The sequence below is a fragment of the Colletotrichum aenigma genome (assembly GCF_013390185.1).
Source record: "Colletotrichum aenigma strain Cg56 chromosome Unknown KSG_Cg56_contig02, whole genome shotgun sequence".
Lineage (NCBI taxonomy): Eukaryota > Fungi > Ascomycota > Sordariomycetes > Glomerellales > Glomerellaceae > Colletotrichum > Colletotrichum aenigma.
The window spans coordinates 3,586,584-3,598,171 of record NW_023500908.1 but is presented as its reverse complement, the minus strand read 5'-3'; the positions used below and the strand labels follow the sequence as shown (position 1 = coordinate 3,598,171).

The 11,588-nt window shown below is 57.3% G+C and overlaps 4 protein-coding genes across 4 annotated transcripts; 2 read left to right on the top strand and 2 right to left on the bottom strand.

Annotated features, from left to right (window-relative positions):
- Positions 1–478: 478 nt before the first annotated feature.
- IKI3 (Elongator complex protein 1) lies at positions 479–4,789 on the top strand (the record flags this gene model as incomplete). The annotated part of the gene is made up of 4 exons (XM_037318286.1): positions 479–660; positions 968–1,908; positions 1,959–2,735; positions 2,784–4,789. The coding sequence occupies 4 exons, from the start codon at positions 479–481 to the stop codon at positions 4,787–4,789; spliced, it is 3,906 nt and encodes a 1,301-aa protein (XP_037182782.1).
- Positions 4,790–4,956: 167 nt separating this feature from the next.
- On the bottom strand, positions 4,957–6,157 carry CGCA056_v003028 (54S ribosomal protein L40; the record flags this gene model as incomplete). The annotated part of the gene is made up of 2 exons (XM_037318285.1): positions 4,957–5,661; positions 5,720–6,157. 2 exons carry the CDS (start codon positions 6,155–6,157, stop codon positions 4,957–4,959), a joined length of 1,143 nt encoding a protein of 380 aa, XP_037182781.1.
- Positions 6,158–6,989: 832 nt separating this feature from the next.
- On the bottom strand, positions 6,990–7,721 carry CGCA056_v003027 (uncharacterized protein; the record flags this gene model as incomplete). Its single annotated transcript, XM_037318284.1, has 3 exons — positions 6,990–7,028; positions 7,156–7,344; positions 7,572–7,721. 3 exons carry the CDS (start codon positions 7,719–7,721, stop codon positions 6,990–6,992), a joined length of 378 nt encoding a protein of 125 aa, XP_037182790.1.
- A 2,706-nt stretch (positions 7,722–10,427) lies between these two features.
- On the top strand, positions 10,428–11,534 carry rhoA-0 (GTP-binding protein rhoA; the record flags this gene model as incomplete). Its single annotated transcript, XM_037318283.1, has 5 exons — positions 10,428–10,495; positions 10,657–10,684; positions 10,865–11,062; positions 11,149–11,283; positions 11,376–11,534. The coding sequence occupies 5 exons, from the start codon at positions 10,428–10,430 to the stop codon at positions 11,532–11,534; spliced, it is 588 nt and encodes a 195-aa protein (XP_037182789.1).
- Between the last annotated feature and the right edge of the window lie 54 nt (positions 11,535–11,588).

Genomic DNA, 11,588 nt, shown 5'->3' with positions numbered 1-11,588 from the left:
GAGGCAATCCTCAACTGAAGCTGTGGGCAAGCGCGGAGGCGTGTGGCTTGCGGCGGGCGGAGGCGGGCTTGCCCCCCTTATTCCGGGATACCCAATCCGCCGCGCTGCTTGAAGCGCCCGCCCGCCGCCGAAGCAGAGGGCGAGCTTGGGCCCCGCCAAGGTACTCAGGTACCTGACGGCGTGCGGCGCTACCAATGTTAGGGCGAGGGGCCTCTTAGTGTGCCCGCGTATGGGCCGCGACGGCGCATATGAGATTTTCAGCAAGTGAGGCAACGGAGGGGGGTCAAGGGGGAAAAAAAAGTTGCAGTACCAGAGGTGAAGGCGGGACACACTCACGAACGCAACGACTCACTCACTCACTCACTTGCTTCACAACCCGACCACCACCACCACCACCGATGACACTGCGGACATAACCGCAATCGGCCGAGGAATCACAAGAGCCGAGACTCACGAGCCAGAGTGAGGAAAAGACGATATGCGGAACCTGCGCAACATTCGATACGGCGCCTGGCTGCCAGAGTCACCGTCGGCGGCTGCCGTCACCTCGGCATGCTGGGACCCCGCCAAAGACGAGGTGCTCTGCACCACTGGGCCGACCGAGGCGAAAGCCACCATTGAGCTGGTGAGGCTGTCGGACCACCAGCAACAGCAGCAAATGTGTGGCGCCATTTTTCATCTCTGTCTATGCCTCTCCTTGCCCCCTTCCCCCCTACCCTCCATTACCTAGTTTCTTAGCGTTGTTTCTATGTTTAACGTTGCAACCGGTTTTCCCTGTTTCACTATGGTTGATCGTTTGACGGTTTATTTCACCCAAGCTCCTAGACTTATATCACCAGGGTCTCGGGCGGCGGTCATGTGGCTGTAGCTGTGATTGTTCAAGCTGACATGGCTACGAGTGGCTTCGGACTGTGCACTACACGTGTGTGAAGCGGTGGCGGACTTTTGACTAACATGGCATCGGCAGTAAATCACACGTCGTTGCGAGCTGGGATGCGCCGAGCCCGAGCCCGGACCTGCCCGCGGACAGGGTTGTCAGCATCCACCACTTCAGCGATACCCTGACGACATGTATTATCCTCGAGGGGGGTGACATAGTCACGGTCCAGGAGGATGATGGCTTCAGCGGCGCTGGCGATGTTCAGATTGAGATTGTCGGCTCCATTGACGCCGGCATCGCTGCTGCGGGATGGTCCCCTGACGAGGAGCTGCTCGTTGTCGTGACCAAGGAGGGAAATGCTGTCTTCATGGGCAGGACGTTCGATCCTATTGCCGACGTCGAGATGACCGCGGAGGACCTGAAGCTGTCGAAGCATGTCTCTGTTGGATGGGGCAAGAAGGAGACGCAGTTCCAGGGCAAGGGTGCCAAGGCGCTTCGTGACCCGACGATTCCTGAAAAGGTCGACGAGGGACTGCCGAGTGTGAATGAAGACGGGAGCGCGGCTGTCAGCTGGAGGGGTGACGGCGCATATGTCGCCATCAACTCGACCGCTGGCGGCGCGAGGAGAGTCGTGAGAGTCTTCTCGCGCGAGGGTGTGCTTGACAGTGTCAGCGAGCCCGTGGATCACCTTGAAGGCAGTCTCAGCTGGAGGCCGTCGGGCAATTTGATTGCTGGCATTCAGCGACTGCCCGAGAAAACTGACGTCGTGTTCTTTGAGAGGAACGGTCTGAGGCATGGGCAGTTCACGCTCCGCAACGCCGACGGACCCCTGAGCGAGCATAAGAAGATCCGGCTCGAGTGGAACTCTGACTCTACCGTTCTGGCTGTCATCTTGAAAGACAGGATACAGCTATGGACGATGGGCAACTATCACTGGTATCTCAAACAGGAGCTGCCATTGGCGTCCGAGTTTTCCGGGCTCTCTTGGCATCCCGAGAAGCCGCTTCGTTTCGCTGCCGCGACAATAGGTATGATAGCCTCTTCGGTTCTGAAGTTCGTGACGTTGACTATAAATCAGGTGGGGTGAACTTTGCCGAGTATATCTTCACCGTGGCCCGCGGCTCCTTGAGCCCCCCGAACGACCACGGATCAGTCGCCGTGATCGACGGGCAAACGGTCAAGCTCACCCCTTTCCGGACGGCGAATGTGCCGCCGCCCATGGCATGGGCTGAGCCGGAGTTCCCTGCGAGCGTCGTTGATGTCGCGTTTGATCCTAGCAACTCGCTGATGGCGGTGCTGCACCGCAAGGGACTGGACATCTTTCAGTGGCAGACGAAGGGGGGCAGGTCAATACGTCCCAAGGAGCTGGCCAAGGTTGTCTTTGATGCGGCTGGAGTCCCGCTCCAAGTGGCCTTCTCGTCAAAGACGGAGTGCCAAATTCTGGCATCTGCAGAGGGCCTCAAGGTCGAGACCTACGCTGTTAAGGCATCGGGACTGAGTCTCACCAACACCACTCAGCTGAAGCCCACGGAGACCATAGCATCTATCTTCAGCTACGAAGGCGATTCAGGGGTTGAAGCCATCGCTCAGGATCGTTCAGGCAAGCTGTACAGGCTGTCCAGTCAACAAGCCCCTGAGCTGCTTGGGACACAGCTCTCAACCCAGCTTCCATGGTGCGAGGTGAGGGGCATCAACGGTAGGCCTGTGGCTCTGGGCATGGCCAGGAATGGTCACCTCTACGCCAATTCTAAGCAACTGGCCAAGAATGTTACCTCGTTCGCCGTCACCCCGGCGCATATCATCTTCACAACCAGCAATCACTTTCTTAAGTTTGTACACTTGGTGGACCCAGAGGGTATGTCATCGCCGTGATATCAATGCTACCGTTGCTGACGATCTACAGAAATGGAGGTTCCCGGGGACGACCCGGAGATTGACGAGAGATGCCGAAGCATTGAGCGTGGCGCTCGTCTGATCACAGCCACTCCTACCAACATGAATCTGGTCCTCCAGATGCCGAGAGGAAACCTCGAGACTATCTACCCCCGTGCTATGGTCGTTGCTGGTATCAGGCAACTCGTAGACGAAAAGAACTACGGCAGAGCCTTCGCTTTCTGCCGCACACAGAGAGTCGACATGAACATCCTTTACGACCACCAACCAAGCCAGTTTCTTTCCAACGTTGGTCTTTTCCTTGAGCAGCTCAAAGACATTAGCTACATTGATCTCTTCCTGTCATCACTGAGGGAGGAAGACGTCACTCAAACAATGTACAAAGACACGAAGCGCTCCCCGAGGTCGTCAGAGCCAGAGCCCGCCACAAAGTCGTCAAGATCCAAGGTCAACAAGATCTGCGACGCGATCCTCAAGAGCCTGGCTTCCAAGAAGGCTACAAACCTCCAGAACACCATCACAGCCCATGTCTGCAAAGACCCACCAGCGCTCGACGATGGACTTACCCTTGTGTCGGAGCTCATGCAAGAGGACGAGAAGCTCGCCGAGCGCGCCGTCGAGCACATTTGCTTCCTCGTCGACGTCAACCGCCTCTACGACAACGCCTTGGGCCTGTACAACCTCGACCTCGCTCTGCTCGTTGCTCAGCAATCTCAGCGTGATCCGAGGGAGTACCTCCCCTTTATCCAGAACCTGCACAAACTTCCGGACCTGCGCCGCAAGTTTGAGATCGACGACCACCTCGACCGCAGGGCCAAGGCTCTTTCCCACCTCAAGGCCTTGAACGCGTTCGAAGAGCTCCAAAACTACGTCGTCAAGCACTCGCTCTACCAAGAGGCTTTGGGCTTGTACCGGTACGATCAGGCGCGTCACCAGACCCTCACCGGCCTGTATGCAAGCCACCTCGAGTCGAACTCCAAGTACCGCGACGCGGGTCTCGCCTACGAGACCCTGCAAAACTTCTCCAAGGCGACAAGCTGCTACCGCGCCGCCGGCGTGACATGCTGGCGCGAGTGTCTCTTTGCGGCACAGCAACAGACCCCTCCGCCGTCGGAGGACGCCTTCACAGAACTCGCATCAACACTCGCCGAGGCACTGTGGGAGGGTAAGGAGTACGCCGCCGCGGCCACGATCCACGCAGACTACCTCTCCGCCCTCGAGACGGCGGTCAAGTGCCTCTGCAAGGGGTACCACTTCGCCGAGGCCCTCCGCCTCATCGCCCGCGACCGCCGCCCGGATCTGCTCCCTACGGTCTTCGACTCCGGCCTCGTCGAGGCGCTCAGCAGCAGCACCGAGTTCCTCGCCGACTGCAAGTCGCAGCTTCTCGCGCAGGTGCCCCGCGTGGCGGAGCTCCGCAAGAAGGCGGCCGAGGACCCGCTGGCCTTCTACGAGGGCGAGCGGCCCGGCGGGCATGGCGACATCCCCGACGACGTCTCCGTCGCGGCCAGCTCGCGGATGAGCACCAACGCGAGCTTGTTCACGCGGTACACCGGCAAGGACGGCAGCGTGGGCACGCTCGGCACGGGGGTGTCGCGCGCGACCAGCAAGAACCGCAAGCGCGAGGAGAAGAAGCGCGCGCGCGGCCGCAAGGGCACGGTGTACGAGGAGGAGTACCTCGTCAACAGCGTCCGCCGCCTCGTCGAGCGCGTGGAGGGCGGGGCCAAGGACGAGGTCGGCAGGCTCGTGTTCGCGCTGGTGCGGCGGGGCATGACGGAGCGCGCGAGAGCGGTGGAGGTGCTCATGGCGGAGGTCGTTGAGGGGTGCAAGGCGGCTGTCAGGGAGGTGTTCAACGTCAAGGAGGAGACCGAGGCCGAGGCCGTCATGGGTCCCGACGGGGAGATGTGGATTCCCTCCGGAGCGGATGCCGTCCTGCAGGAGCATCTCGACGCGAGGGCGAAGAAGCTCGAACCGCCCGTCCTCGGGGCGTTCCAGAAGCTGACGCTGTTGGGATCGTAGATTCAGGGGTTTAGAAGCTTAGACGCGATATACACAAAACTTCTTTGGCAGAGATAGACGCGGCTTTTTGGGTCTACTAAAAGTACAAAATTGCACATTTGAGATTTTACTTTGCTTGTTCATACATAACGCCCCGTTTCCCGACGTCTCACATCGTGGCATTCCCCTTATTGAGGCGGCGGATGGCTTTCCGCCGTGGGTGTTTCCGGGACGGCGGCTTCCGGGACTGGCGCAACCTCGGACATGCCGGCAGCGTTCAACGTTCTCGCCTTGTTCTTCGCAATAACCTCGCCAATCTTCTCGAGCATCTCCTCCGTCAGCTCGGGTTGTCCGCGAGCACGGCGGGCCAGACGCTGCTGGGTGTTGAATTCCTGCAGCGGCGTGCGGATGGTGGCGGCGGCGTCCGGTGTCAGCCTCTTGCTCGCCTTCTTCTGCATCTCCTCGACCTCCTTCTTGAGGATGTAGTCTTCCTCGTGGCGGGTGCGGAATTTCGAGTACTTGTTGCGCAGCTCGTCGATGACAGTTTCCGGCATCGGCGTGCGAAGGAGGGTTGGAACGAAGGTCTCTTCACTGACTTGCTCGCTCTTAGTATCGACTCTGTACTCCTCAAGGTTGGGTTCATCTGCCTCGGGCCAGGGGATAATCATGTTGTAGCCCGGAATCTGGCGCTGGAAGTAGAATGACCCGTTCGGCAACTTGCGGGGTTTGTAGCTACGGAGTTGGCGGATGATTACGTCGCCGGTCGAGCCAGTTATGGGATCTTTGATTGGGTGGACGAGGCGGATGGACGAGATGGGAACGGCTAACGGAGCGTTTTGCGTGGGGGGCGCATCTATGGCTTTTTGGAAGTTCTCGGAGACGGCGATGGTCATCTGGTGGATGTTAGCTTCTCTTCTTCGCCCCAGAAAAGGGCAACTGCCTCCTCCGTACCTTGGCAATGTTCTCCAGCATTACGGTACCCGTCGACTTGTCAATGCTCTCGATGCGATCAATCTTGCCCTTCTCGGGGCCGTCGAGGAGGACGACGCGGTCCTTGGGTTTGAGGCAGAGTTGGTTGACACCCCCGGCCCAACTGCACCGATTTTCGATCTCGCTGAATTTGAGACCGGTCTGGCGACTGTTGCGATTGACCTCCGAAGCGCCCCATTCGGGTAAGAGGTCGCGGCGCGGTGCTATAGTGCCCATACTCCATTTCTCCTGGCGGATGAGGCGGGAGGTCCTGATATCGTCGTTGAGCTCGTCCAGTTGCTGGCGCTGTTCCCTGAAGCGCTGCTGCCTCTGATCGGTTATCTCGTAGCCCTGGCGCTTCTTCATCTTTTTCGCGAGGACCTTTTCGGCCTGTCTCGTGCGCTTGATTAGTTTCTGCATCGTGGGCGAGGAGGGGGGCGGTCGGGGCCCGCCGCCTATTAGACTCTCGAAGGTCTCGTAGTTCGGTTCAAGATGATGCCACCAAATTCATCGAGGTCCCTGGGCGCTTTGGCGGTGATCGCTGGGGGCGTTCGAAGAGCGGCGGCCGTGGTGGTGCTATTGACGGCCCTCGAATTGGTGATTTGGAAATTTCAGACGGGCCGGTAGCTTCCAGGACCCCTGCAGCTGGCGCCGGACCGGGGCCACGCTGGAAACGGGGCTGTTCACGGATAAATGGTAGCGCCGATGCTCCGGATCTCTTCTGAGGTGCCCAGCTAGGTTTGACTCCGCTTTCCAAGGTTGTCACTGTCCCATTTGCTCGGTGTCAAGGATGGGTTGATGGACGAATTGGCGACACCCCCTAATCCCCCGGCCCAGGGGAGATGGCCCAACACTTGGCTGGGTGGGATTCTATCCCAGCGCGCGTGTTCGTCGGTGCTCGCTCCGGAGGCTACTTCAACGGGGACTCGACATGTTTCGACCCGGCTCTCAAAAGAGATGAGGTACGAATTGAACTCTTCTGAATGTGTTCTCGTCTTGCAATTTCCGTGGTTGATGCCGCATAAGTTCGTTGAAAGCATCTCATGGCTATCCAGGTTGACGGGGCCATCATGCAGGATGTACGATGATCCCTCAAGAACAAACCAAAAATAGTCATGGGAAAGGCTAGTCGGCAACAAGAAAGATAGTGGACGGGTTGTTGAGTTGGAACGTTGTCTAGTCGTGCCGATGGCAACTCGTGATCGCATCCATTTGTTGACTCGAAATGGGCCTCGAAATGGGCACCTCGGATTTATCGGGCATCTTTACTCGGTGATCCCATTATCAAACGCTGAGATTGTCAGAGGACATGGTTCGTATAGCAAGGAATTGACACCAAGGTGCCGGTCGATGCAGTGCCCCTTGCCAGCTGGTGAAGACCGTATGTGAAGCGGCTCAAGGGCGAGACATGTGCACACCATCTTTTGCTGTTGTCGATTCCCAGCCTCAAACCGGTACGGCTGCTCCTTGTGAAAGAGAAGACGACGGCGACTCCAAACAAATTCCGTAGCTACATTGAAAAAGAAGGCCGGCAGGGAGTGCAGTCGCCGTTGCACAGTATAACAGGCGACGGCATTCTCGGACGATGTTGGTTTGCTAGAGCGGCCCTTGATATTCAAAGTCGCGGTCAGTGGTACGTCAGTCACAAACGCGCAGCGCAGCAGTCCATCAGCCAAGTCTCCAGTCGGCGCACAGTCCCTGGAAAGTTTAAGGTACGGGCGTGTGGCACAGCTGCCAGTTGGCAGGGATTGAGTCCTAGATCCAGGACTTTTACCGCCTCAGTGCGTGACGGCGCCAGGAGCATTCAGCAAGGCGTCATTCGAACGATACGTACTGGCTTTATCTGTGCAGAAGGCAGCAGATACGGACCCGATGACCTCTCCTCCTGGACTTCCACGTCCCTCCATGTGGGTGCATATGCACGAATGGCTGGAGCATACCAGCGTAGCTTGGAGCTTGTGCAAGCTAAGGCTTTTCTCTCCATCTCTAGCTGGAGGGGTCTGCAGGCAAACGAGGCCACAGAATTGTCTGGGGCAGCGTATCGCCGCTCGCCATGATGTCTTGGCGGTGACTTGGTTAAGTATTGATCACAGATACGTGAAGCATGGCAATAGAAAAACATGAGTTGCCGGCTAGTTCGACGTACGAACGTCCCAATGGCTTCGCCTCGTCTGGAAGGAAGTGAGATCAGGCTAGTAGGTCTCTGGTCAGACGAGCTAGACTCCCTCAGGAAGCAGTGTTAGTTTCCGGGCTGAAGCTGCGGCTGGGGCTGTTGCTGCTGTCGTCGAACGTTTGCTTGACGGTCCTAACAGATGACTGTTCGTCCTTGACTCTCATGGCGGCCATGAATGATAATCTGACTGAGCCCCCGTACATCTGGTTTCAGCCCAAGCTTGGACCCTGAAGGCAGCGATCTTGGCCGGTTCCCCGAGATGCACTCTGCGGTATATGCTTCAGCAGAGGCGACACTGACCTAGACGAACATCAGCGCAAAAGGGGTCGACGTCGAGGCATAGGACAACAAAGTACCTCGCGTCATGATCCCGGCGAACGATACGGGGTTCTTGTGTTGTCCGTACCTTACCGTCGGGATTCTTGCTTGGATATGTTAGTCGTCAGTCAGTCCTGGGCCGGTGTATCGTGTCTGTGCCTGGAGGATTGACAGTGAAAGACCTTGATCAAATCAAAGGAATAGGACAGACGGGGCGATGGCCGAGGAAGATCCGTTGGAAGATGAAGGTCTGCGATACTTGGGTACATCTGAGACCAGAGACCAAGGTCAGCTCGGCATTTAAAGGTGCTTTGTTCGTCACTGTTTCCCTTCATTGGAGGCCCACTATCCGAATTGCCAGTCACAACAGCTCCGACCAACATTGACACTTGCCCTGCCTTGGAGATCCAGACCCGAGCTTGGAGATCACGACCAGCAGCAGGTCCCTGGCCGTCTTAACGCACCACCGCGGCTTCTGACGCAAGTCCGTCTCTCCTTTTCCTCCAGACTAGATCAACAACAAAAACGCGCTTTGCAGACATAATCTTCAAACGACAGCAAAAGCTCCGGGCCTGTGATAAGATCTCTCACTCTCCCTCTTCAGAACGGGCATCCATAGGCAGGCCGTCATTGTGCATATCGGGTGTCGCTTAGTGGACGAGATTCCCACAAGGCCAGCAAGACAGGGGCTCTCTGGTGCAAGTCGCCACCCAATTGAGAGGTGAGGGAACCCCCAGAAGCCACCCCGCCCCCTGTATCCGTAACGGCCCCTTCCATCCAAGTCGCATTTCAATTCGCCTTGTTTGGCTGCCTCAGGACACCGCCTTCCCGACTCCCTACCTTAATAATAAGGACACGCGCGCACTCACCTGCCAACCGGGGCAACGCAAGTACTGATTGTATGGCTATCGCAGCAAAAGTATACCTCTTGTCGTAAGCAGGAGGAAGAAAAAAAAAAACTACCTGGGAAAAAAAAAAACAAGGACACCCAGCCCGGCTCCCTCATCACACTCAACCGGCCGGCCAGCCCCGTCTGTCGGTCCTGAGGTGTGAAGTCCATTCACTGGCCGGCACAGCCAGTCAACGAGTGAGTTCTTTTGAACTCAGTCCCGTCACTGTTATCGTCGCTGGTTATTTCAGCTGAGAAGGCCACACCACTAATTGCCAAATACGCACAGCACAGCCCGGTACACACCGTCTACTGCGTCGCTGCATCCCGTCTGCATCAACCTAACACCAGGGACCACGCTATCAGCACTTCAGGCTCCGCTCCGCACCTTTGCTTTCCTGGTCTGTTGCGGCGCATTACGCAGAACGGATTTAAGATACTTTACGTTTGTCCAGCTGATCAACTGGCTACGAAGTATCTCAGTGTTATTGCTTCCAGCTTCATCATAAATCAATCCGACCGCATAAAGGGTGAGCAAGTGGTCAAGTCTCCCGTCTCTAGGTAAGAAACGATCAGAAAAAGAAAAAGACAAGAAGCCCAGACCACTTCGCCGCCTGCTGCACCTGCCTGCATCTGCACCACGAGGCCCGGTACCGACCGCTGCCTGCCTGCCTTGCCTGCGGTTGCCGTACCTTCCTTCCCTTGCCTACCTACTGACCTACTACATACCTAGGTAGGTACCTGCCTTACCAGCCCAGCCGTTCCTTCATTAGCACTACCTAAGCCTGCGCCTGCACCCTGGATTGTTACCTTAGGCCTCCCCCTAATCCCTCCCACCCGCATCTTTGTCTCCCTCTCCGGCGCCGCTGCTGTTGCTGCTGCTGCTGCTGTCGCTGACTGCTGGCACTTCCATCGTACTAGCACTGGCCACTGCTGCTCCCGCCGCCGCCTCGCTCTCACTCACAATCCTTCTCTCGCTCTCTGTCTCTGCTCTGCTCTGCTGGTCTCTCTGGCCCCCGTCCCATCTGCTCTGCCTTCTTTTCCCTCCAGTCCCTCTTCTGACACGCCCCCCCCTTCCCCAACACACAAGCCTGCCTGTTGTGCCTGCGCCTGCCCTGCTGCACTGCTTGCACGTCGTCGTCAAGTGAACTCCACCCGTTACTACCACGCCGTACCTTACTTCTACCCATCCCATTCTCTTCCACCTTCAGATTCCCCCTTCCGACGCAGCTCTTCCTTCTCCATCTTCTCCGCCTCCAACTCAATCCGACCTCCAACGTCCACTCTCTCACATATAAACAACAGACATCATGGCTGAGATCCGCCGAAAGCTCGTCATCGTCGGCGACGGTGCCTGCGGTAAAACCTGCTTGTTGATGTGAGTGTCCTTCCCTCCAGCCTCTGTCTCCCTCTCGCCGCCTTTCGCGAGGCCCCAGCGAGCATCATCAATCATCGTCGCATCGCCGACGGGAAACCCCAAAACGATGCACCTCTCCTTTTTGCATCCACTCTAGTCATCATCGCGCTGACATCAAGCAGTGTCTTCTCTAAGGGCACTTTCCCCGAGGTAAGATCATCTCCTCACGACAGCCGATGCGGCTTCCGCCTCCTGTTTCCCCGACAAGACCTGGCCGAGATGCAGCGTTGTTCCATCACCGCTTCAACCAGCACGACTTCGCCAAGCGATGCAGCACCCGCCTTTCATCAATCCATTTCCGATCCCGAAATCTTCTGACAACTAATTCAGGTCTACGTCCCCACCGTCTTCGAGAACTACGTCGCCGATGTCGAGGTTGATGGCAAGCACGTTGAGCTGGCCCTTTGGGATACGGCTGGCCAGGAGGATTACGACCGTCTTCGCCCCCTTTCTTACCCCGACTCCCACGTCATTTTGATTTGCTTCGCCGTCGACTCTCCCGACTCCCTGGACAACGTTCAGGAGAAGGTACGATTTTTTTACCCCTTGTCTACCAATACACGGGTCGCGTCCCGATAAGCGATTATCGCTAACACGTGCTCCTCTTCCTGTAGTGGATCTCCGAGGTTCTGCATTTCTGCCAGGGCCTTCCTATCATTCTCGTCGGCTGCAAGAAAGATCTCCGCTATGACTCCAAGACGATTGAAGAGCTGCGCAAGACCAGCCAAAAGCCCGTCTCCCCTGAGGAGGTAAGCTTATCCGCCCGTTCAGTTCGCCTCAGGCATCTCTACGCCGGCCAACTCCCAACATATCCATCGAAACATGCTAATCATCTCTACAGGGTGAGGAGGTCCGCAAGAAGATTGGCGCCTACAAGTACCTCGAGTGCTCGGCCAAGACGAACGAGGGTGTCCGCGAGGTGTTCGAGCACGCTACCCGCGCTGCTCTGCTTTCCCGCAGCCGGAGCAGCGGCAAGAAGCACAAGTGCATGGTTCTCTAAATACCCCTCTGGGCGAACATCCCAAAACCCTTTCTCCCTCTTCGACCTCACCCC